The following is a 24,535-nucleotide window of genomic DNA, read 5'->3' as shown; positions in this document are numbered from 1 at the left end:
CCTCTAAAGGTTTCCATCAAGGATGAGAAAAATGCCAAGTAAAAATGAAGTGGGTGGAGGGAAAAGAGCATAATAAATAATGAAAGATGCAATGAATCAGGGCCCTTAGGTAATCAAAATACTTAAGCCATAAAGATATCAACAAGCAATAAGCTCTGTCCATATCTCAGGACTATGTATCTCACAATTATATTGCTATCAAGAAAGAGTGTTCTGCTCAAATATCTGTGCAGAATTGCTACACTCTCAGTGTATGCCGCGGTCCAATATTGTCTCCTAGAGTCAAAAAACTAATTATGTGTTAATATTTTCAGAGTGTTGTTGTGGGCTAGAAGGCTGAGTTAAATAAGTGCTGGACTCCAGTGTATTTTCTTACATTGCTTTAATCTAGTCTTTCACCTCTTTTTGCTTCCTCAAGGCTAATGCATGGAATACTAAAAATACGACAAGTCTCAAATTCAGAGGAGTCTATCTTTGCTAATACTACAGCAGACAAATGTATGGGGGAGGTAAACTGCACCATCAGCTTAGTATCTAACTCAGAAAATCTACCTCCTAGATATTAATTTTCATCCAAGAGCTTTGTGAGCCTGCAGCAGTATTAAAAATTATATTTTTTCCAATCTACTTGAAATTAAATCCTTTGCTTTTGCCATATAGCAGCAATTATGAAGTCCTTATCTCCTGAATCACATGAATTTTGCTTACAATAGAGTCACCTTCTTCTGCTCCATTTTGGCAAGTGTTTACATCAGCCACAAATTCGAGTCCAATAAGCCTAGCAGTGAAGAGCTACGTGCACTTTTCCCTCCAAATTAGATGCTAGGCAAGTTCCATCCAGACAATTATTGTCTTGGTCAATAAGTCCCATTGGTCCCGGGTTTTAGTTATCCTAGGTACTTTAATCTTAGTGTGATAATGTATTAAGTATCTGTGATCAGTTCTTCAAAGGCAGCGTTACAACTGTCTAGTGAGGGCTGAGGAGCTCTTCCTTAAAGCACGAATGGCCTGTACCCAGCCTGCTGCAGGCATACTCGCTTCTCAACAGCTCCCAGCCCTTCTGAAAGCCTCTTGTGAATGTGACTCCGTGAGAACTGGGAGGACCCCTCTGGAAACGGGCCACAGGCAATTCTGGCAGGGGCTCAGAGGCTCAGGGAGCTGACGGCTGGCATTGGAGGAAAGGTGAAGTCGGTACCTCATCCTCCCTGGGGAAAGAAAATATCAGCATGGCTTCTCCAAGACTGTCAGAAATGTTGTTAAAAAAATGCGAATTGCTTGCAGAAAAGGGGGTAGCCATGTACCCAGAAACATGCTGGTGGGGGCAGCTGCCGGGGAGCGCAGGAATTGCGCAGCACCCTGCTGCCAGATGCCCTTTCCCTCTGCTGGCGAGGGGGAGAGCGGTGCTCTGGTTCTCCGGTGGCAGCCTGCGGCTGGAGGCACGGGAATACGTTTGTAACACGGGTTTCGCTGCGGAAATGCTAAATTGTTGTTTCAGGAGGGGCTACAGAGGTGCTGACGTTTCGTCAGCGTAGGATGCGCTGTGAGATGGGGGGGAGGGAGCGACTTAAAAACCCGTGCTTAGTAGGTCTCTCGCTCTCTGTAGTGATTTGCAGCAGTGCAGGAACTTGCTGTCTGCAGCAGTGGCACTGAACTGCATTGGCTGGTCATGGCTCCTTCACCCGGGGCGACAGCAATAACTACCTGGCAGCCAGAGAGAAGCCCAGGTAATAAAAGTGCCAAAGGACAGGCTCATTTCTTTTGCCTCACTTGAGTGGCTGAGAGCAGCTGTCCTTCGTGTCTCGCTGGCTTCGAGCAGTAGGAAATATTGGCAAAGTCACCTTGAGCTACTGCTGAGCTCCCAAAATTTGGCCACGCACTTTCTGTTATGCTGACAATTGATGTGTGCAGCAGAGCAAGGGCTGCGGATCCATTACAGCTTGGTGAGTCCGTTTAAACCATGAAGGGAGACGTTCCTCTAAATCCAAGATGGATTTTGCTGAGTTTATTGGTTTTGATCCCTGCAATTAGGTATATGTTGATTATCCTAAGTGACAGAATAGAGTTGTAGCCATGAATCCTAATTTATATAGAAGCACCCAGAACTTTAGCCTTTATTTCTTAAAAATGTTTCTGTTCGCAACCCTGCTTTGCAGTAGAATATTTTTATCATTTGGAGAAGAAACACCCAGGTTATGAACCTACGTGTTGGATCTGAACCACAGCAAGACACAGAGCAGCCTACAGGAACAAAGAGTAAGCGTATCTGCCTGGCAGTGCCCGTGAAATCCCTTTGTGGAGCTGACATGTGCAACAATGGCTACATCTGGAAAGTAGAGCATGTGCTTGATCATTAGAGAACATCTGTACACATGGACACGTGGCCAGTAAAGCATCTTTGTACACTGCTGATCGTGGTATTTTGCATGACTCTCCGAGCACTCTGTAGGAGAAGTGTTAAAGCGTGGCTTAGAGGCTGACTAAGCTGGTTTCATACAAAGATAGTTCATTCTTTGCTACAAAGATCGCTTGTGTTAAATATGATAATCCAAATCTGTGGCATGGTCCTGAACAGCCTTCTACTGCAGCCATCCACAAACGATGCTCTCAACAATTAATTCCTGGTGATGGTATGATATCAGCCAGCCTTGCTTAGCTGTATGTATAGCCATTTGTTTTGTTACCCAACCACATAACGACAACATAGTCACCACAATTAATAATACACAAGTATCATTAGCACCATGAGATGATATAGTCCACAGTTTGGAAGCCAGCAGCAGCTGGAGATTTTCTTATGTTCGTGTTCACTCTTAGCACTTCTTTTCTAAATTGGCAAATGCTACAGAATTGCTTTTAATAGCAGGTATGCAGGGGAAGTCAAGGCACTTGGCAGGGCCCTGTTACTAAAGGACATTTTTGACAATGTTTAACTTTTTCTTTCCATCTCAGTTCTGACTTCTTTTTTCATCTCTCCCTTACTTCTGGGCATATGTGGACCATACCCTTTGTTCACATCTGCCACTTGAAGCGCGCTGAGCTTTTCCATTGGTTTAGTGCTGTAGGAATACACAAGATAGATAGAAAAGCCTCACTTAGTGTAATAATAAAGTAATATTTTATTGCTATGTTAATAACATATTTGACAAGTTGCTTCCAAGCACACCTTTGCATTGCCTCAGAAAAAAATATTTCTTCTCCCTCCCCTGTTTTGAGTAACTGTCTGGTTCTGTATAGAACACAGACATTAATATATCTGTAGGAGACTGAGCTCACAAGACAAATAAATGGCCACATACACTGAATTAAAAATATACCTCTAGATTTGAGGCTGGCATTATGTTAAATGAATGCAACTGTATTGTTAAGCTGTGCTGTGTAATTAAAACTCCATTTAATCGCTTACCTGCACTGCATGCCTCTTGTGCTCTCCATCCATCATCAGCTACGTGAATTACTGAAAAAAGAAAACAGGATTTTTTTCTGTTTTTTCAAATGCATCTGGTAAAACAAATATGTTTGCATTTAGGGCAAGACTACCTTGTCCTCAACCCCCGCATTGAACAGCTGTTCTCAAACACATCCCTTCCGAAGTAAAATTTTACCATTAAGCTGTTGCTAAGAAATGCTCATCAGAAGAGAATATTTTTCCCCTCCAAAAATTAAAAAGTGGTGAAGAAAGTAGGATTTTATTTTGAATTTATAATTAAGAAAAACTTGTTTGCAAACTGAACTTTAGTTGCAGCAATTAAAAAATATAAAAAAATCTTTCCAATAACTTCTAAATAAGTTTCTAAGTAACTTCTAAATAAGTCTTCAAAAAAGCTTGTAGAAAAGATGCACCACTGTACCTAGCAGAAATCTATTTGAGCATTGGACTACTGCTATCTGAAGAGAAATACTGTTTGCAGATTTAATATCTCCTGCAGCATTTGGATTTCTCTGGGAATGCTTTCAGGCACTGGGTTTGCTCCAGCTCCTGCTCAGGTCTGGCCTTGGAGCAGGCTCAGACTTCACTCCGTACTGAAGCAAACCCAGTCTCTCCCTCAGGCTGAAGACAAATGGTTTCTCCAGTGAGTTCCCGGAGATTTCTGCCCACTGCAGGGTTTGAGAACTGTGCCCTGAGGCTGCCCTCCTGCTCGTCTCACCTCTGGCAAGGAGAGGAGAGGCATGCAACAAAATGCTGTTCACATTTTTAGGTGAGAGATTTTCTCTGCAAGACTCACGGACCCAGGCCAGAGTCCTGAGGAATAACTAGTGTTTTTGAACACTTACAGTTTGAAGACGTACCAGTATCTGAAGCCCCGCTGTAAAGAAACAGTGTTGAATGTTAGTGTCTCATAAAACACGAATCACATCTTCTTAATAACAAACTAAGAGACGTGAATAGATCTGGCCCCCTCTTTTGAGATGAAGGACAGCCTTCTAGACTCTGCTTGGCTCTCCTTGAAAGCAAAGCAGAGGAGCACAGGACACACAGTCCTTAAATGAACAACTGTTGGAGAAATTTGCAGGGAACATTTGTAAGTAAAGGATTTACCTGCTCCACTTAATTTGGTCGGTGAGTTCACCTAAGAAAGATGGAGAAGAATATTTTACAGAGCTGGCAATGCATTCAAGTTTGGGACTTGGTACTGTGCCCCTGGATCTCATGGATGGGGATAAACTCGGTGGGGATGGGGGTGGGCAAATGAAGAGGACGTTTCTCGAAAGCATGATTGAGCACCCAAAGACTTGGGAGGTAGGTGGGAGCAGGAGACCACATCAGATGGAGGAGAATCTGGCCTTACACTGGTTAGGAGCAGACCTCTTCCTTGTTATCCGCAGCAACAGTCTTTCTGCCCCCATCGCCCTCCTCTCTCCAACACCCCAAGATCCCATCCAAATCCTCATCAGCACCTCAAGGCCCCACACACGCCGTATAAAGGAGCCAGCATTCGGTGGCCATCAGCCCGGCTCACTGAACCCCACGGCTTGCTGTTTTCTGCTGGGGGTCAGGGGTGCGTGGCCGGCGGGTCGGGGCAGATCACTCACTGTGCACGTCTTGCAGCAGCGAGCCCAGGCGACTCACGAAGTCCCGCGTCAGGCGTCGGTAGCAGTCGATCCTGGGCTGATCCAGCTGCACTACCACCACGTCCATCCCGCTGACGCCGAAATTCTGACTCACAATCCTAGGGCGCAGGCAGTCATTTCAGCAAGGAAAGCTGTTTAGCTTTAGAAAGTTAACAAACTGCTGTGTTTGGAAGGACTCTACAAAGAGCAGGGTGCTTTGGCAACATGAAGTATTAGGTGAACAGCTCTCTGATAAGGTTAAGTGAGTTGCAGCTGTTATATATTGTTACTTACCTGGCAATGCTTTTTGCTTACCAAACCTGGATGGGGACACTGAAATGTTGAAAATGAGACAGGGGGAGGCGTTTTGCTAATACCCTTGTGCGAACAGTGCTTTGGCCTGCTGCAGGCAGACTTTTACTGTTCTAGCACAACCGCCATCATGATGGAAAGAAAATGCCAAACATATTAAATGGTGTCCAGGCTTCTGGAACACGACTTTGATCTCACAGGCTAGATTTTGACTTGCAGCACAGCTGTGAGTAATGGACTGTGCTGCTGCCAGCACAGCCCCTGGGTACACGGTGATTCAAAGTTATCCTTACAATCCAAGTTCGAACTCAGCTTTAATTTGTACAAGTTACAGAGGTGACATCTTAAAATCCAGCTAGATATTTGAGCTAGCCCTTCATGCGGCTGGGGAGTTTAGTGCTGCAGCAAAATCTCTTGTGGATCTGTAACTTACCGTTGGTGTGGTTTTACCCCATTGAATTACAGCTGATACCCAGGCATCAATTAGGAAATGATAAGTTATAAATTAAATGTATCACTTGCAAGAGAAGGGATAGTAAATCTGTCTAGCTATTAAGCTTGTCCACAAGCAGAAGCCAAAATCAGTGGGAAATGAGCCAGTTACCTCTGCAGCCAAAGGCTGTTCACTGGGACTTACGTGCAGGAGTGTCACCAATATGCATCCAAGAGAGTGTTGCTGTAAACTGAACCCTATGGGCTTCATCTCTGATAAAAACGTTTTTTTGTCATAAAAGCAGTGGTTTTCATCAGAATCCAGCAACCATGTAGCTGCCAAGGAAACCGAAACTTAAAGGGACCACTGGAATGGCAGGCAGATCTCTCTCCATCCTCGTTAATTGTGCGGACGTGGTGCCCTCTGGCTCGGCTGGGATAGGGAGCAGCTTTGCAGCGTAGGGTGCCGGGACAGAGGGGCACAGGCAGTGGGGTTTGATCCCAGTTATCAACACCATATTTTTTCAAAGAAGAAAAAGTGTTTTCAGGTAGAACATACCTGTCCATGGCCAGTTTAAATTCCTACAAATAGGATAGCCAAAAAAAAAGGAAAAACATTGTTAGTGTGATTTCCAGAAAGGGTGGCTGGCTGAGAAACAGGCATATTCATGAACCAGACAGAATACCGCTGCTTACTTTGAAGAAGATGAAAGTGTCTGGTTGCTCTCTCATCTTCTGCAAAGACTGAAGATGCTGTGCAGCCTCATCTCTCCTCTCTTCCATTTCCTTCTGCGCTTTGGTAATGTCTGCCAGTTGTTTTTTCTCATTGGATTGAATGTCACTCAGGATCTTCTTCTCTTTCTGAATCAGCTCTGTCTTCATCTCTTCAAACAGCTTTTGCAGCTGAGAAGTCACTGTTTTTGTATTGGTCTAAATGAACAGATAAGAAAATGGTGCGCTGGCTCAGGAACCCAACACCAGCTTAGTGTCTCTGTTCGTTAATTAGGATTGTATCTATCCTTTGCACTGGCTTTAGAAGGAAGTGGACAATAAGCATTCACTTAGAATATCTGATTAAACAGAGGGTTATGAAAATTATTGTGCCATAGTAACAAAATCAGATAAAATTCAGCTAGCAATGTGAGAACTGTATCGGTACACACTGAAAATCCCACTTGTAGACTCAAATTGTTCTTCTTTTATTTAACAGATGATAGAAAACTTTAAAAATATGTAATGATATGTACAATCTGTGGTCTGCCAGTCCTGCAACCTGGTCCGTGCAACCACAATAAATGGTGGAGTGTCCCAGCTGGTTCCTCCTGTGGAGGGAGGCTGGGAGGCTGTGCGACAGCTTGGCTTCTGGCAGTTTCTTACACCAGTGTTTTCCCTGCTTTGCACTATATCTCTTTCTAGTCATCTGCTTCTAAGAGTATAGTTGCCATAATTTCTTAGAAATTGTAGAGGAAAGATGCTCTGAATTAGCGACAATCTGGGTGCCAACCTTGAGCTGATTCTCGCTTTTCTGAAGTTTTTCTAGGGCGGTAGCTAAAGCACTTTTACATTCCTGCAGCCATGTCACGATGTCCGAGAGTTCACCCTAGCAGAAGGAAAGACAGCATTGAACTTCATAGCATGAAAGCAGCACGGGTAGCTTTAAACCAGACTGGCAGTTTGTGGAGCTGGTGAAATGGCACGGGCGCCTTATACCTGCCCGCTTTCACCAGTGAGTTCTATGATAAACTGCGTTCACTTGCCTCCTCATAAAGACAGGGCATAGCGGAAAATTGATATGATCTTGAAATCTTTCAAGTCAATGTTTAATTTTTATATATGTGTAACTTTGTATGTGGTAGGTTAATAAACAACTTTCCCTTTGAATAAGTAAATTTCACTTTAAATGAATAAATCTCACTGTATCCATTAAAGGTCTGTTCCTGCCAGAATCTTCACATGTGCCTAATGTGATCCAAATCCTTAGTTTTCACATCTGTCAGCAGCTGTGGGATCTGAGGGTAAGGTAATAAGCAATCGTCTTTTCTGAAGAGCAGCGAAACAGCGGTATTTACTCACCCAGCTGTTTATTTTAACGGCTACCACGATCATTGAGTGTGGTTATACTGCATGATAACACATTTCAGAGGGGACATTAAACCTCGTTCTTCAGGGATTAGGCAGGGTCTGAATGGTTCTGGTTGCTCCTCGCTGCCTCCAGCAGTGTTTTCACACCTCGAGCACCCATGAATGGCCACAGCAGACACAGCTGCCAGATTCCCATTTCTTTAATAAAAATGATGCCAGAAAGCTTAGGTTTTCCATGAGATAGTTGTCACAGCTGGAAAGTTTTAATTTTTGGAAAATTAAAAGAGAAATAATCGAATGTGACTAAGGTTCCTTGCACCAAAACCCTTTTATAATTCCTCCTGAAGAGCTGCATTCCTGATTCCCTGGCTATCCTGGGGAGTTTAAAAAAAAAACAAGAGGAGTATGCAGCTGAGATCTCAGCTTAGCCATGGAGGTGGCTTCCTCATAGACAGGGCAGTGTTGCTCCTTTACCAGCTCCAGGGATGAAGGAAATGGTGACTTTCCTACACAGCCCGCTTCTGTTTGGCAGCCCTGAATTTTTTATATGTAACTTGGGGGAGAAAGTTAGTTTGCGATATGTATAACTGCAAAGGATGCTTCCTGCTAATTCCCGAGGAGGCTGTGACCTGTCCTGAGGTCCAGAGCGAGCTAGGCGTTTCCTGCCCATGCACGGGGTTGCTGCAGGCTGTTTTTCTTGGGCTCTAAACTGAGCCCAGAAATTTCAAATGCAAGCCAGTGAGTGAGCATAGCAAATGCATTTTATCTCCTCCGTCTCAGCTGATTCTGGAGCATATCAAGGACGGCAGATGGGCACAAAGGCAGGGACATGGAGGCTCCATGTCTCTGTGCCCGCTGGGACGCTGCCTCGGCAAAACTTAGGGCAGAGGGAGGCGGGAGCCAGAGGGAAGGGCCTTCAGTGGGAAAACCTGTTTCCCAACCCAACGTTCAGCAGTGGTAGGGTCCCCAAGGCTCTGTGGAGGAACTTAATCCCTGTGGGAATACTTCTTAATCCCAGCCAGGAATACACTTGTCAGTGGCAGTCTGCAGTTGCCTGGGGCTGCATAGGATGGGCATGCGCTTCAGTGGCAAGGGACAGTGGAGCCCTGCGCCTGCCTCTCGCTTGCTCTCCCACACATCCACGTCAACACACACTACAGTATTTACCCACCCGTGCCCCGGCCAGCCCCAAACACCTTTCTCTGCTCTCCTCCCTCTGCTTAGCCTGCCAGGTTGCTTTGGCAACACAAAGGAGGAAATGAAAAGCAAATTCCAGCACAACATACCAGTCCCCGCTGGGGCAGACATGAAATCCCCCGAGCTGCTGCCTGCCTGCCCTCACCCCCCGTCCCCATTCCCTGAGCTGCTGCCTGCCTGCCCTCGCCCCCCGTCCCCATTCCCTGAGCTGCTGCCTGCCTGCCCTCGCCCCCCGTCCCCATTCCCTGAGCTGCTGCCTGCCTGCCCTCGCCCCCCGTCCCCATGCCCCAGTGAAAGCTTTACCACGCCTCTTGCGGCTTCCCCCCTTCCTCCAGGTCAGGAGTTTGGAGCAAACCCTGCAGGGGCAGTGGGGAGAGGAGAGCCCCTTACCAGCTGTTTGTCATGTGCCTCCTTCAGCGTGATGATGCTGTGGCCCTTGTGGCATCCCACAATAGAGCAGAGCACGCAGATGTACTGCCCCTCATCCTGGCAGTAGCACTCCAGCAGCCTGCCGTGCTCCAGGCACATCCTCTCCTCCGCCACGCTGCCTGTGCCCACCTCCACCAGGACGTGCTCCTGCTGGGAAGCCTTGGCATTGTGTTTGTTCAGATGGGCCTGGCACAAAGATGCGTTGCAGATCAGGCAGGTTTTCACCGCTGGCTCAGGCCAACCCAGGCAGAAGTCACAGGGAACCGCCTCCTTCTTCCCCTCTGCAGAGCCCTTGCCCTGTTGTCCTTTGGAAGTGGTGGCCAGAAATGCCTCCACGATGCTGCACAGCTGGAAATTCTTCTGCAGCTCCAGGATGGGCCCCAGCTGGAGCTTGCACATGGGGCAGGAGTAAGGGGCCTTGGATTGCTGCTGGGCACCAAGCGCCTTCTGGATGCACTGCTTGCAGAAGCTGTGACCACAGCTCAGCGACACTGGGTTCCTGTACACACACAGGCAGATGGGACAGCTGAGTTCATCCTCCAGGCTGGCAGCCCCTCCAGATTCTTCCTTAGCTTTTGCCATGGCTGCAGAAATGGCGTGTTAGCCAGTCGGCGAGAGACGAAACTAAAAGGACTTCCTTGGCACTGTGCCCCGGTTGGAGACCCAGCCCAGAGGCTGCAAGTCCTTCCTCTCCGCCCCATGACAGGCCGGCAGAGATATGCTCCCCATCTTGGGCTCCACCCGCAAACAGCTCTTGTAAACCACAGCAGCCACTTTTAGACGTTTGCCCTCAGTTGCTGCGTGGTCTCAGGCAGCATCGCTCCGTGTGTGAGCCCCCAGCAGGCTGGTGGGAGCAGGGGGTGCTGGGGAGGCACTCGCATGCAGGGCACGAGATGGACAATTCTCCTACAGCCCTCTGCTCTCCCAGAAAAATCCTCAATCCCATGCCAGGGGCAGCAAATCAGAGATAAATCATGGGTGAGAAGAGTATGAGCCTGGCTGGGGTAAGCCAGGAATTCCCTCTGCTTTGTCTGGTTCTTCTCCACAACAGTTAGAGATGCTCCCCTAAGGGTAAAAAGGGGAGAACCCAGGGGAAAGTTTTACTGGGATTTGTTGAGGCTGGTGTCCTACCTGCAGCCAGGTGACAGGGAAACAGGGGCTGGTAAAGGCTCCTGGAAAGGCACTCTAGGATAGGAATATCCCTGTACTGTGCCACGAGCCTTGCTTACCTCGCTTTGCACCCGTACCACCTGGGACCAGGCAGAGCAGCAGCCACTGCAGGTGCGTTTGGGAGAATCAACACTGCCTGCATGGTTTTCCGTATCATTTTGGTGTATAGAATGCAAAAGACTAAACACAGCCACTTTCTTCTAAGACTGAACAAGGATTTCTTTTAGCATATGCAAAACTGTAGTGTCCCTCAAGGTCCTTCACTGTCCCCGCTGGGGTGGAGAGCTCCTGCCTGGACATCTTCTTGCAAATACCATGGCTCTGTCTGAAGGCAGCAGAACCACAGGCAGGAATATCATCTCTTCCTCTGCGAGGTATTTGGACAATCATAAGAACGAACTAATCCAGGCCCCATATAGCACAGACTAAAGGCACAGGAGTTTTCCTCTTTATTACTCCCTTTGCTGTGAAATTTTTCCATAGGTGAGGAGAAAATTAAAACTGAGGCAAGAAGTAGGTAAGTGATCTATCAGAGAGCTCACAGGGGAGGACAGCAGCAGAGAGCAAGGGGAGTCAGGTGTCTTCCCACCTTGACTCTACTTGCTTCCCAGGCCAGCTTTGCTTCTGCAATGGATGGCTTAGGTTGTGCAGGATGGGCAGAGGTAAAAGCTGATGCATTAGAGCACAGATCAGCATTGCGGCTACTTAGTTCTATAGCAGTTAACGTTGTGCTGTCATGTTTTTTGTAAACTAAATTGACATAGAGTTTTGCAAACTAAGTTACTTCAATAACATGCAGCTAACATAGCATTTGATACAGCCCAGCAAAAAAGCACAACTTAATGGTATTTCTATTGTGATTTACAGAACAAATAAGATAGGAGCTCTTGCAGTAAGTGGCAGTGTGCTGTGATATACCCCACAGAGGCCTTGCCCTCACACAGATGAGCTGTCACAGCAGCCCAAAATCCCATTTCTAATATGCCAGCTTAGCACAGCCTCCATGCAGCAGCAGTCCCGATACCTAGGCCTGGAAATACAAAAGAGCACCTTGTCCCCACATCACTACAGGAGCTTCAAACGGCCGCGAGACACGCCGAAGGTAGCATGGGCAGGATAGTTTGAAGGGATGCTTAATGTCTCTATAAGACTGAGGCTCTTAGCAGCATCTCCATCCTTGGCAGACACTTTATAAAATGACAGTGTATTTCTTTCGCAGTTTAGCTCTACCCTAACCACTTTGAGGCCTTCAGGAAAGACCTTTACTGTGATCATTGTTTGATCTAGGAACATACAGAGGTAATCACGAGGCATTTGCAGGTAGCACTCAAATTTGGGATGAATGGTTCCGAGCTTCCAGCACCTCGCATTGCTGATGTCCACCTCCCAGAAGTGACAGCCCTCCGAGAAGCTCTGGTCGCTCTGCAAGTGTGGGATGGCACTGCCTGTATTTAAGAACCCAGGCGGGTAAGAACTGAATGAGCCTCCAATGACTTCATTGCCACTGTAAGCCAAATCACCTCTTTGCCACACTGAAGAAGTCAGATGTTCATGAACTATAGAAAGAAAAAACAACACATTATGGTTGACAGATAACTGTGCACATTTGCATACAGCCCCACTGCTGAAAGCTGGATTTCCCAATCCAAGTCATCCTATCCGAGTGCAAGCTACCCAAGTCATTAAAAGTACATGTTAACTGAAACACCTTCTGCACCTCTCTTAGCTGCTCCTATGTAATTCTAAAGGGGGTTGGTATCACATTTCAAGAAATGCTGCTCTTTCACAATTTTAAAGTGTCTTTTTGGGTTTTGTTTCCAACTACAGCAACCCTTAGATTTTCGTTTTCCGTCATTGTCCTGCAGAGCTTCACTAGGCATTTTTAAAAACTCCCCAGATTAACTTCCATGTACAAGAAATGTATGAACAGTAGCACAGCCATTTTATAAAAGCTTATTTGCTTAGGATCATTTAAAGTTATTTTCTAGAACTCTCAAAACTTCCTAGCATGACCAGTCACAAGAAGTTAATTCTACACGTAGGAATTTGCAGAATGGTTTTTTTCAGACCTTCTCTTGCAGGTAATGCATTTCAATATTGTGGCATTTTCTGCTCTTGAAGTTACTCCTTCAAGAGACTGAAACAGTGGCAGTGACTTAGGCAACTAACCAAAATTGTTCAGATGGCATAGATAATTAGGAAAACTTGGATTGAGGCTTTCTAGCCAGAATAGGTCTGGACTATGCTTACAGGGATGGTAGAGACTGAGCTCAGGAGCGGCCATGAGCATGGTGTGCTTCTCGGCGTACCCAAGGCTGTGCCATGGTGGCCAGTTAGGTGTGCACATCGCGCAGTCGCACACGCGCTGGGCAGAGCCTCCCCACCCCAGCTGTCTCTCAGTCTTGACCCCAGGCTCACTGTCAGCAAGGGCTCAAGCACCATCAAGAAAGCAATAACAACGGAGCCCTAATTTTTTCGATTCAGTTGGACAAGCGTCCCACTGCACACAGCACCAGGGCTGTAGACTGATCTTACAAAACATTACAAAAGAGTAGAATTATTTACATAGAAAGAGTAGATTATTTACATCATAAGACAAACTCCACCTGCCACTGCTGTGATGAGTTCTCAGCTTTCCCCGTGCTTTGCATCAAAGTGATGCTACAGGCAGAAGAGGTGCTGCTATTCTCTTCTCTTAATCCTCCCAGAAAACTCCTAGGGCATCCACACCTCTTTACCCAGAGCCCATTTTAACAGGGTGTATTCAAGGCATGTCCCAAAGCGCTGAAGCCCAGGACAAGCACCCTTTTAGGTACACATATGTAAAAATAATCAAATACAATGTTAGTAATCAGTCCTTCTAGAGGTACTTGATGTACTTGGTGTCTTATTACAGTCCTTCCTTAAATATGTTTTGCTAGCTTCTCTGTCTTGCTTGTCACGTAGTGAAATGGTCACTTACCAGGTGGTGCTTTAAATAAGGACTGCATGTCTGAGAGGAATTGCTGGAAAAGCCTTAGAGTACTGTCTGTTGTGAATTCACCCAGAATAATGGGTGGCGTTGGCAGTTTTACACGATCTTTCTTAGGAACTGGCTCGTGTTTCCTGAAACGTGCAGAAAGACATCAGAAGAGCAGCAAGTCATCAGAAAACCATCACCAAGCCCACCCCTGAGCCAACAACTGCATCCCGCACTCCACACCCAGCCTCGATGGGAGACACGGAAAGCAGCTTCTGTCCTCCCCTCCCTCTGCAGCTTTACCGGGGACTCCCCCTCTGACCGGTCTTTTCCCAGAACCCCAAATCTCTTCAACATCGTTAGGACGAAGTTCACTCCATGGACAATATCTGTCCCCAGACGACCTTGTCTCAGGCACCTCAGCCCCAGCTTTTGCCAGGACAGACGCTAGCGTCATGTTCACGGTTACAGTCCTCAAGTTCCCGCAGCAGGAGCTAAGGAGGTGCCAGGGGCAGCCGCTGGGATGCTGGGACAGCGAACGAGAAGTGCTGCGTTATCACAGCCAAGGGTCAGCTGCTGCACCTGAAAGGCAGGGCTGGGGAAAGGCCGGGCTGGGGGAGCCTGCGTGCACGCAGCGGTGGGCTGTGGGGGGGGAACAGCGTTGGGCAGGCACTGGCAGAACGACTCAAGAGAAAAGCTGTGACCTTTGTAGACTCATGACTTCACTGCATGTTTTGGCTCCTGCCGCGTTTGCTTCTTACAAGCAGAAGGCAATGCAAACTGGAGGACAACTCAGGATATCTAAGCTGATCTGTCCTTTGCAAGCTCACCCAGGGACCTAAATATTCAGGAATTGCCCTCAGAATGGGCTCAAGGTACAGAGGGTACAGAAAAATAAGCCATGTTGTATATGAAGAGTCACACATGACCTCTGTTAATACTCTGGGGCTTCTCCAGGTCTCTGACGAAGCCAGGGTCAGAGTGTGCAGTCAGCGTGGCTAAGGAGCAGCCGGGGGAGCCCAGGGAGCGGTGGGCCTGCAGTGCATGCAGGCTGGGCTAGCAGACCCGCACCGCTGGACTATCAGTCACCTGAAGCAATGTGTAATGCAATAGCAGACCACCTCAGGAAGAGCTTACCTGGCTTCAATCACTGCAAAAGCCTGTAAAAGACATTTTGAAAGTAGAATCAGCATAGTGCAGGCAAAGGCCAGCCCAAGAGCTGAGTATCTCTGGGAAGGGAGATGCTGTTAGGTACCTTGGTGAAAAGAAGTGGGTCTTTCTGATCTCTCAGAGCCTCCAGCTCCTGTAGTTCACGGCTGGCTGCATCCTTCGCCTCTTTTTGTTTTTCTATCTGCATCTGAATCTGAGAAAGCTGTTGCTCCTTGTTGCAACTGAGAGCTTTCAGGACCTCTTCTTTTTTGTTATCTAGCTGCAGATGCATCTCTTTGAAGAGGCTCTCCAGCTGATTCCTGCACAGGCTCTCCTTAGTCTATTAAGAAAACACTTCCAAAGCTGTTAGGGACTGAATCTTATGTTTTCCACACTAACTCTCACTCAGAAAAGAGCCTGTTATTTTCTGGGCTGAGAGAAGTAACTACGTAGTGCCTCTCCATATGACAACAAACCAAGATGTCCCACTGACAGCAGAAAGGCCAAGTGACATAAGTAGCCTTCCCCAGCATCTGGCACCTGACCAGAAAAAGATGAAAAAGTAGTGCTTCTTGCACGATGCTTGCTGAAGGCTTTCCACTATGCATGTATTTCCTTATTCTGCACTGGTATTTTTCTGCAGGTACATTGACTTTGGTCCTTTTAAGGATGGGTGAGGAAAAGCAGTTTCTCTGCTTCCTGCCTCCACCAAGCTTCTTTCAGTGCTCGAAAGCAGCTACGCTGCTAGACGGGACACTGCCAACAGGTACAGTTTTCTCTTCAGACTAGAAGGGAACATTTCCTTTGCCCAGTGCCAGGACTTCTAGTCTCGTCACTTTTACTGGTGGAGGACGGCAAATGCCAATTCTGCCTAAGCAGAATGAACTAGGATTTGGATACCTGCATTGAATTCTCTGCTCTTTCAGAGCTTGTATTTGCATGCTGGGAGCAAAAACCAGACACTTTGGGGCAATCTTTTAACCTCATTCCTACCAACTGCTTAGGACCACAGGCTAACCTAAAGGATTTTCTTGTTGTAAAGAGGAATAAAATCACTGTAACATGGTCTGTATCTTTTCCATAAATATTTTATACTCTGCAAATTGAATAAGGTGGGGAAAAAAAAAAAGCCAACCACCACCCACCAATCAGGAGGCATGGACTTAACAGCAACTTTCAAGCTCAAAGGTCCTTTAGAAACTAAGAATGTTTTTCTCAGAGTGATAAGAAAGTTGTTCATCATCCTCCCTCAAAGAAGAATCCTAGAAAATACCTGAGAAAACACCCAGGAACTAAAAAAGCTTCGGAATCCATGATCTGGGCAAGGGCAAAAGAAAACCTTATCTCATCAGCTACCAGCATGCAACCATCCCCGAAGTGATATGGGACCTTGGAACAAACCTTTACTTCCTCCTCTTGTTTCAGCAGGTTTTCTATCCTTTGATTCAGTGCATCTTCGAGTGTTTTCACTTTTTTCAGAGTTTCATGAAAAACACTCTATAAAAATAACCGGAGAGAGATACCAGGATAGGACCGACATAGGTGCACGAGATCAGCATTTTTGTGGAAGCGGGTTAAGCTAGACCTGCAAAAAGTTTGTTTACTGCATGCTCTCGGGACAAATCAATACATTAAAGTTTACTGGAAGATTTTATCCCTGAACAAATACCACAATTATGAGCATGGGAAAGACATTTTGAAACCAAAAACTGTTCATGTGCAATAGCCACACACACACGCACACTTTCAGTGCCAATAGCTTCCTTTCTGTTACTCTGTCATTAATTTTCTTTGCATAAATGCAGCTCAGGCTGATCTTCTGGCTTGAAAGTGCACCAAGGACTGAAAGCGTAGCCACAAGCACTGGGTCCCACCAGTTTGGCCCCTCAGGATGGGAAGAAAGTGTTTATAACATCTTGTTTTATATCCCGAGGAGCAAGCCCAGAGGGAATCTGGGGCAAGACTAGGAATAAAAGCCCAATATCCCAAGATGGAGATTTAGCCCCATCCTGAGTCCGCAGATGTGAAATTCAGGAGATGTTTCATCCTTGTGCTGCGGGCAGCCCTCCGTACCACAGACCCCTGTGGTTTTCCTAGTGCAATCCATGCCCTGGCCGCTGTCCTGGCAGCCTCTTACCTGCGCTTGGTCAAAAGCCACCTCCAAAGTGGTGATCTTGTGGTTCTTGTGGGAGCCGGTGATGCAGCACAGCGTGCAGATGCAGACTGAGTCTGTCTTGCAGTAGCACTCCAGCAGTTTGCCGTGCTGGGAGCATCTCCTCTCAGCCAAAACCTGAGCATCACAGGGCTCCACCAGGACATGGTCTTTCAGGGGCCTCTTTGTGCTGTGCTTGCTCAGGTGGGCTTGGCACAGAGCGGCCTCGCAGCTCAGGCAGGTCTTCACGGCTGGCTGGGGCTCCTGAAGGCAGAAATCACACAGGATCGCCTCGTCTTTCTGGCCCGAACTTTCCCCCTTCTCTTCGCATTGCACTTCCTGCTTTTCCTCCTCTTGAGGAGTGGGAGCATCCAAAAACTTCTGCACTATGCTGCGGAGCTGGACGTTGGGCTGCAGCTCCACAGGAAGGTCTGCCTGGGCACAGCACAGCGGGCAGCTGAAAGGGCCCTGCAGGCCGTGCCGGCGGCTGCACGCCTCCTGGATGCACTCCTTGCAGAAGCTGTGACCACAGCTCAGGGACACGGGGTTGCTGTAAATGCCCAGGCAGATGGGACAGGTCAGGTCCTCCTCCAGCCCGGCCACAGCACCCGGCTCGGCCATACCGCCTGGGCTGCCATACAGGGCTGAGTGCCAGAGGGAGGGCACTGGTGGGAAACGAAACAGAAAGCAGTGGTGGCGAGGCTCCATTTGCTCGCTCTGCAGGCAGGGAGCTGCTGCCTCCTCCCCCTTGCGAGGAAAAGCCATCGCTCTCCTCCGCCTAGCAGCCAACAAAACCCACAAAGGCAGCTCCGGCCCCGGGATCACGGCTGCTGCAAGGGGAGCCCGGCAAACAGCCTGCCCCTGCTGAAACGGGGAGGCCGGTGGCCAGGCTTCTGTCTGCGCCCTGTGTAACTTTTCTTTATCCCAGTCCTCTTGTAGCTATTTCTTGAGACAACATCTGGTGATCCTCCATCCTTAAAGCCTGTCCCTGTGTCCACTGGTCCTTTTCCCTGCTTCAGCACTGCCCAGGTTATATACTCAATATTTGAGTGCAGAGAAGAAAGCAGGAAGAAAAAGGCAAGTTTCCCTTGCTGCCCTTCAGCCGGGTGGGGATGCCAGGGGCCAGCGCTCCTCGCGGAGCTGTAAGGGGGCTCTGCTCAGGGCTACTCCCTCCTCTCCTCCTTAGAGTTGTTAAGTCTTAGACTTTCGTTTCTCCTAGAAACAGGAGGGAATTAAAGGCTCCTTCATTTCAGGAGCAGGGGATAGAGGAGGATGGAGGCAACTTATTTTTACTGTTTTAAAAGCTACTCATTTCTCTGTTCTCTCTGTCCCATTATTCTGAGAAGCTTTTGAGAAGCTTCTGAGGTGCTGTTGGCACAAAGCACCCTGTCGGTAAGTGTCCTAGCAAAAAATGGTCCTTGTGAGCCCCCTGGGGCAGAGACCTTGCTGGCTGTGGTGTTCGCAAAGGCTGCTGTTATTGGCCTGCTCTGGTTGCTCCTGGGTTCCTAAGGGCTTGTTAAACACGTGTTACTTGAACCAAGCGAGACTCCTGAGCCGCTGTCCAGGCAAGGACTCCGTACTTGGCTAAATGCCCAGAGGAGCAACAGTTATTTTAGTTATTTTACAAGAATTCATCATACAAATCTCTTCCTGATGGTATTGGCCTCTCAGTCCTCTCTGACATGATGCACCTGCTTGCGGGTAGGTAGAATTATTCCCTCCATATCGGAGCACAAGCTCATTTTCAGCTTACTGCCTATTATCTGCTCCCTAATGCTGTCTTATGACCTTGGCCCACCGAATGGGGATGTTTCAGATGTTGGCTGTAATTTCCAAGTGATGTTTCTTATTCTTGTTCCAAACCACTCTGTGTCCTTTATCATTATTTTTCTCTTCTCCATGGGGTTTGTGGCTTCACACTTCACTACTGCTAATCCCGTTCCCACAGTTGTCTCAAACGTGACTAACACTGTATGCGGCGCTCACCTGGCTTTGCTGGCTTTCCCCCAAAGCACACGAAACTGCTGCTTTCCATTGCCCTTTCCACCTCCTCCAGCATGGCAGAACTTGCATTTGCAAATGCTGCCCTTAGTGCACGTGGTACCAGCTGACCGCCATGCTACTGCATGCATCCCAACCCCAAAACCTGATCTGCTTGGAGCCTGAGGGCTGCAGAAGGGCTTGCTCCCTGTGGGAGCCTGCGGCGATTTTGTGGTTCGCTCTGGATTACTTACTGTGCCTTGCTTGCAGACACAGGCTGAAACAAGCTGCTGCTCCACCGCTGCATGCTTCTGCAGCCAGCTGCAGCCTTGCTGCCTTGCTGCTGCGCATGCTGCCTGCAAAGCACCTAGCCTAAAATCTTCTTTCTTTACCCTCCATTAATTAATAAGTTCTTAATCCTTTCATTGAAGAAAAATTAATTTCCTTAGTTTCCTTCAGGAATTCGGATAGCCAGTAGATGCTGGAAGCTACAGGTAACGGCCACTGTAAATAATCTGCTGTTATCTCCCGGGCCGCTTGTGGGCAGCCCGCATGGCAAAATGATGCATGGCCACAGCTGAACAGGCTTTTTAACTCTTCCCTTTGGCCTGACAGCTACACTCATGTGGGGGTCCCGCCCCACTGGCAGCACTGAAGGGAGGGTAAATTCAGTAGCAGGGACAGAGCTTATACCAGAAGCGCCGTGGAGAGAGCAACAGGTAGTTGCCAGATGCATTTATTTTTCTGTATAATTTTTAAATACGACAATATTTCAGTGCTGGTTGCTTTTGACTGATTGCAAAAACCCAGCAGAGCACACCTGGACTTCTTTTTCCTGGAAGTAAACTTGAAGGTGAGCTGAACCCCAGGAGCAAGGATGCTGAGAGCAGCGTCCCTCCCTCTGCTGCCTGAGTGTGCCGGGGAGAGCCCCACGTCCCGGGGGGATTGCCCGAGTTGTCTTTTCTCCTTGGATTGCTGAGTTGCTGCCTGGAGCTGACTTTCAGTAGCTCGCAGTGATGAATGGAGATGGTGGTGGTGATGAAAGCCAGGGCTTGAAGCCAAGAGTTTGCCCATTTAGCAGTGGTAGGCCAAATCCTTTCCCTGCCTCTCTCCATGCATACACTGCTATTTTGCAGACCCACTGCAATGAAGACTCCGAGCAATCCAAAACCAGCGCGAGCAGATACAGATGACAGACAGTGCGTGCCAGACTCCAGGGCAATGTAACCCCTTGCTGTGCCCTTCTCTAGCAGGTTCTGCATGGGCAGTCAGCTTTTGGTGGTTCAGGGGCCACCGAGAGCCTGGGGCATCGCGTGCTTGAGTGCACTCCTGCAGTGTGGATAGTTTTCACCTAAAAGCATCGCTATTATAAGGCAGTGAGGAGGTGCCTTCCCTCTGCTCTGCAGGCAGGCAGAGGGCAGCTCCCGGCAAACCTGAGCTGCCCCGCTCTCTCCAACTATCTGCTATTCCTTGGGTGCTCAGCCTCCACCTGGGCAGCCGCTTGCTCATGGTGATCAAAGCACAATTGCAGGAGCAAGGAAGGGTCCTGTGGATGTCAAGCTGAAAGGGAAGCAGAGACGCTTAGAAAAGGAGAGAGGCAGCAGCCCCGGCACTGCTGCACGGAGCCAGCTGCCTCCCGAGAGCCCCGCACCAGCACCTCGCCCATTGCAGCCACTGCCGGGGCAGATTTGCTCCGGTTGCCCTGGGCATCAAAGGGTCTGTTCAGCCAATGCAGAGTGTGGCCCACTGTGCACCACAGGCAGCAAGAGCCTGCAGACATAAGGAGCTGGAAATGCTCCCTCAGAGTCAGCAGGGTGGTGAGGTTTTTGGGGAGTGGGGCTAGTGCTAGAAAAGGCGGTGGGGAGAGGATGGTGCCTTCTTACCTGCAGGAGGTTGCCGAGAAACACGAGGAGTCCAAGTCTGAGTTTGAAAAGGTATTTGGAGGCAGAGACGGCGTATGAAACATCATTAAAACACATGCAGCCAAGGACTGAGGGGGAGAGAAAGAGGGAACAGAGATTGCAGGACCCAAAACCAGCAGCACCTGGAGAAAGCTCTCCACTGGCATTTAAAGACACACAGCAAGCACAGGAGGCAGGAGTTGCAGGTGCCTAATGGAGAGAGATGCAAAGCTTGGGAGAGAGTGGGAAGGAGAGCAGGAGGAGTCCCTTGTGGGCATGCAGCAGCCGCTGCGGGCAGGGAGGGCATTGCAGCTGGACCAGTGGGCAGAGAGGTCCCTGAGCTGGCGGGAAGCAAAGAAACCAAACCTCTCTTCCTCCCTGCAAAGATACCTGGATGGGCCTGGACCACAAGCTGGGACAAATGCATACATTACTCAAAGCAGGGCTTCCAGAGCCCCCTGGGCAGACCTTGTGTGGCCCGGAAGCTGAGGTCCGTGTCGGGGAGCAGGGAGCTCCTGTGCCTAGCAGAGCCCAGGGCAGGATTTGGTGTCGGATGCCACTGCCCAGGGCACGTGTGGGAGCAGAAACTCCAAAGGGCAGCTCAGGACAGCTCACCAGGCAGTGAAATAAATCCCAAGCAACAGGCGTTTCACACCAGTTGGGAGCACGAGCCTGGCATGGCATTTCCAGGCATTGCCTTGCTGTGCCCCTGCCTCCACTGCCCACACACGGGCATTTCTGTGGGCCCTTCCCCGTGGGGCCGGGGGGGTCCCACCAAGCCGGTGGAGCCCGGGGCAGCTGTGGTCTCAGCCAGCCCAGCTCAGCCGGGCAGATGCAGGCACTGCCACACTGCCCTCGCTGCCCACACTGCCCCTGCAGCCCCTGCTGTGCCTGCTGCCTGCTCTGCGTGCGCTGCCTGCACTGCCCACACTGCCTGCTGCCCACACTGCCTGCCAGGTGCCAGCCAGCCAAGGTCAGCAACAAAAGCTGTCCCTATTCACAAAAGCCCGTTATTGATTTATTTTCCCTTCCCACCAGGCACTGTGTGCCTAGCGCAGGAGATAACGCCGCCTCCCTTCCCTCCGGCAGCCGGAGAGCAGCCATGTAAGCTATTACAAAAGTAGCACCTGCCTGTGTGAAAAGAAGCCATATTATCACAAAATTCTACCAAAATGAAAACTGTTGCATTGTTTTTTTTTCCAAATGGCTGGAAGTAATTGCTGGGACTAACAGAGCTGCTGAACTGATGTCATGATTCACCAACAGCTCCCTTCAGTCTCTAGGTCTGCTTGCAGGATAATACTCGATCAACAGTATCAGTCCTTTATTTCCCAGGAAGCTGCCTGGGAATGCAGCACTGGGCGGCACAGGTCAGGCTGGGAGGACAAGCCTCAGCTGCGGGTCTGTCCCTCCCTGCAGACCCTTCCTTTGTGTGTCCCTGCTGCACCCTGGAGCCCTGCCAGCCGGGGACCCTGCTCCCGTGCCTCTGCTTCTGCTTGGACCCACCCCGGGCACCCCGACACCGGCTGCCCCAGCTGCATCCCCACATTTCCTCCTTGCAATTTCATGTTTTAATCTGTCCTGGCACTGGCAGCATCACTGTGCCCTGATGCATCTTAGAAAAATACTCCTGTTTGGTGGCCCTGAAGCCCATTTTTCTTGGAAAGCAGCAGGGAAATGGGCATCCTGCCAGTTGTCCACTCAGGGTGCAGCAGTCGCAGGGACGAGGGGCTGGGCTTGGGGTGAGAGGCTGGTTCTGGCTCTGTGGCTGGGCTGGGGGGACCCGTGCTCGGCTCTCGCCGACTGTGCTGCGCTGGAGATGGGCAGGTCTAGGGCAGCTGCCTAAATCGGTGTAAATTGGCAGAAAAAAACAGCCGGGACAGCTCAGCACCTTGCACACCTCCTCCTTTCGGGCTACTGAGGTCCTCCCGCCTGGCAGCATCACCGTGCCATGCTCCAGATAAATTCAGCGCAATGTCTCCGACGTGGGGAGCCCTCACAGGGGCGATGGCTGGCACTGGGCTCCTGGGCTTTCCATCCTGTCCCTTCCGCAGCCTGGGCTCCCACGATGACCAGGACACCACAACACCCTGTGCTGGGAAACAGGGGTTCGGCCACCTCGGCCGTGTCTCTGGGAGAGGAGGCTGTCTCCTGGGGGACTGCTCTCCTGACACCAAGGGGACTGTCCAGGTGCCATCCTGAGCCGTACGGTTGCCACATCACCATCTGGAGTCTTTTCCACACTTTTTCTTGCAATCCAGCCCTTTGCTCTCTTACTCCCACTCAAGCAAATTTGAGGTGCATGCCCCACTTCATTTTTAACCCCCCTGGTCCAGGGGGTTTCTTCTGCAATGGGACTTGCGGCAGCAGCACTGCTCCCAAAGTCCAGAGTACAGAGCCCAGGCTTTTCCTGCACGAGTTAAACTGGAAGAAGCCACACTTAAAATAGCAACATACAGGGATATTCCCCTGCGGGAGCCACATCCCTGGCAGTGGTGCAGTGTTGGTGCAAGTGAGCTGGGGGGCTCCGCCACCCCCCCGGCCCGGCCGTGCCCCCAGCGTCCCGCTGCTGGCCAGGCAGAGGCAGGAGAGCACCTTCTGCAGAGCAAAGCACCTCCTCCCAGAGCACGTTTGCACTAATAAACTAAAGTATTAGCGGCACAGACTTGTTCCTTTTTTTTTTTCTTTCCACTTTATAGTATATATGTTATCGTTTATTTATAGGCAGATCACTTCACTATTTACAGTACATGAGCGTAGAGATTCTACAGTCTTTTCGATGTAAACAAGTAACTCCGCAGCAGGGGAGTCTGGAAAAAGAAGCCAGTTCTGAAGTATTTACACAATTTAAAATAGAACTTTTATACCCACCAGATAGATATAGGTAATACATTGAGCGATTTGGTTAAATTATCTATGAAACTATAGAATCTGACAATGTAAAAATACAAGAAAACGTTCTCTCGTTTTAGAAGGTAGACAGTTAAATCACACTAGAAATAAATCTCTTCTTTAAAAATAATAACAATAATAATAAAGGAAAGGCATAAGAATCCATGCCATCTTTTAAGGTTAAAGTATATTACATAAATAAGGACACAACGGAACAGAACTGGGGAAAAAAATTAAGTGAAATATAAAAAACCACTACCAATTAAAAAAAAAAGACTAAAAACTTGATTCTTAATCACAGAGGGATCAATTCTGCTACTCTTACTTACTCTGCAAGTAGAAAATTGCAGAGCTAAGTAGTGCTTACTCGGCATGAGGAAGGGAGGCAGAATTGGCCCCTAATAATTATTAGCAGTGTCCTTTTACTTAAAAAAAAGAAGAAAAAGACAGAATTTAGCTTTTTTTTTAATAAATAACAAAGCAGATGTGCCCCTTTTTTGGTGAAATTCTTACACCTTTCTCAAGAAATGCATCAATTTAATCTTTCTCTCTCTTTCTCACATGCATACACACACTCCCTCCCCAATGCAGTATTTACCGCAGCGTGGCTCTCGGCTCGGTGCCGTGGCCATGGCCGTGGGCACTGTGGCCAGGCTGCCGCCGCCACCCCGACCCCAGGGTGGGCGAGGGAAGAGGAATGAAACCCGAAGGCTGCATTTGGCTCTATATTGCTTGAGATTGTCGGGGATGAACTACGACGCTTAGAACAGAAAGGGTGTCAGGGCTCAGCTACGAACAATGATGTATCTCAGTATTCAGCATACCTCCAAA

The 24,535-nt window shown here is 48.8% G+C and overlaps 2 protein-coding genes across 4 annotated transcripts; both read right to left on the bottom strand.

The window, feature by feature from the left end:
- LOC309596172 (E3 ubiquitin/ISG15 ligase TRIM25-like) lies at nucleotides 1-10,467 on the bottom strand. Of its 3 annotated transcripts, none has more exons than XM_082323998.1 (9): nucleotides 9,463-10,467; nucleotides 7,298-7,393; nucleotides 6,490-6,723; nucleotides 6,353-6,375; nucleotides 5,032-5,168; nucleotides 4,538-4,568; nucleotides 4,288-4,304; nucleotides 3,404-3,454; nucleotides 1-3,056 (listed from the first exon to the last, which is right to left on the bottom strand). In XM_082323998.1, the coding sequence occupies exons 1-9, from the start codon at nucleotides 10,081-10,083 to the stop codon at nucleotides 3,010-3,012; spliced, it is 1,257 nt and encodes a 418-aa protein (XP_082180124.1). In that variant the 5' UTR covers nucleotides 10,084-10,467; the 3' UTR covers nucleotides 1-3,009. The 3 variants fall into 3 exon arrangements, with proteins under 3 accessions (XP_082180124.1, XP_082180123.1, XP_082180125.1); XM_082323997.1 differs by having other exon boundaries at nucleotides 4,273-4,304; nucleotides 9,463-10,465; XM_082323999.1 differs by lacking the exon at nucleotides 7,298-7,393 and having other exon boundaries at nucleotides 4,273-4,304; nucleotides 9,463-10,466.
- Nucleotides 10,468-11,122: 655 nt separating this feature from the next.
- Nucleotides 11,123-17,578, bottom strand: LOC309596171 (E3 ubiquitin-protein ligase TRIM62-like). Its single transcript, XM_082323996.1, has 6 exons — nucleotides 16,917-17,578; nucleotides 16,181-16,276; nucleotides 14,886-15,119; nucleotides 14,768-14,790; nucleotides 13,634-13,776; nucleotides 11,123-12,227 (listed from the first exon to the last, which is right to left on the bottom strand). The coding sequence occupies exons 1-6, from the start codon at nucleotides 17,550-17,552 to the stop codon at nucleotides 11,737-11,739; spliced, it is 1,623 nt and encodes a 540-aa protein (XP_082180122.1). The 5' UTR covers nucleotides 17,553-17,578; the 3' UTR covers nucleotides 11,123-11,736.
- Nucleotides 17,579-24,535: the final 6,957 nt, after the last annotated feature.

This window comes from Platalea leucorodia, assembly GCF_965183815.1.
Source record: "Platalea leucorodia genome assembly, chromosome: 11".
NCBI lineage: Eukaryota > Metazoa > Chordata > Aves > Pelecaniformes > Threskiornithidae > Platalea > Platalea leucorodia.
The sequence above is the reverse complement of the archived record's forward strand: the minus strand, read 5'-3'. Positions and strand labels throughout refer to the sequence as shown.

Excerpts from the sequence above, each read along its gene's own strand:
- LOC309596172 (XM_082323997.1), bottom strand. The coding sequence starts at position 10,083 with ATGGCAAAAGCTAAGGAAGAATCTGGAGGGGCTGCCAGCCTGGAGGAT. Across the intron at positions 5,169-6,352 it reads TTTAAACTGGCCATGGACAG|GATTGTGAGTCAGAATTTCG; the intron begins GTATGTTCTACC and ends CCTGCGCCCTAG. Across the intron at positions 4,569-5,031 it reads GCTGCTGCAAGACGTGCACA|GTGAACTCACCGACCAAATT; the intron begins GTGAGTGATCTG and ends CATCTTTCTTAG.
- LOC309596171 (XM_082323996.1), bottom strand. The coding sequence starts at position 17,552 with ATGGCCGAGCCGGGTGCTGTGGCCGGGCTGGAGGAGGACCTGACCTGT. Across the intron at positions 16,277-16,916 it reads TGGCTTTTGACCAAGCGCAG|AGTGTTTTTCATGAAACTCT; the intron begins GTAAGAGGCTGC and ends TTATTTTTATAG. Across the intron at positions 12,228-13,633 it reads CTTATTTAAAGCACCACCTG|TTCATGAACATCTGACTTCT; the intron begins GTAAGTGACCAT and ends TTCTTTCTATAG.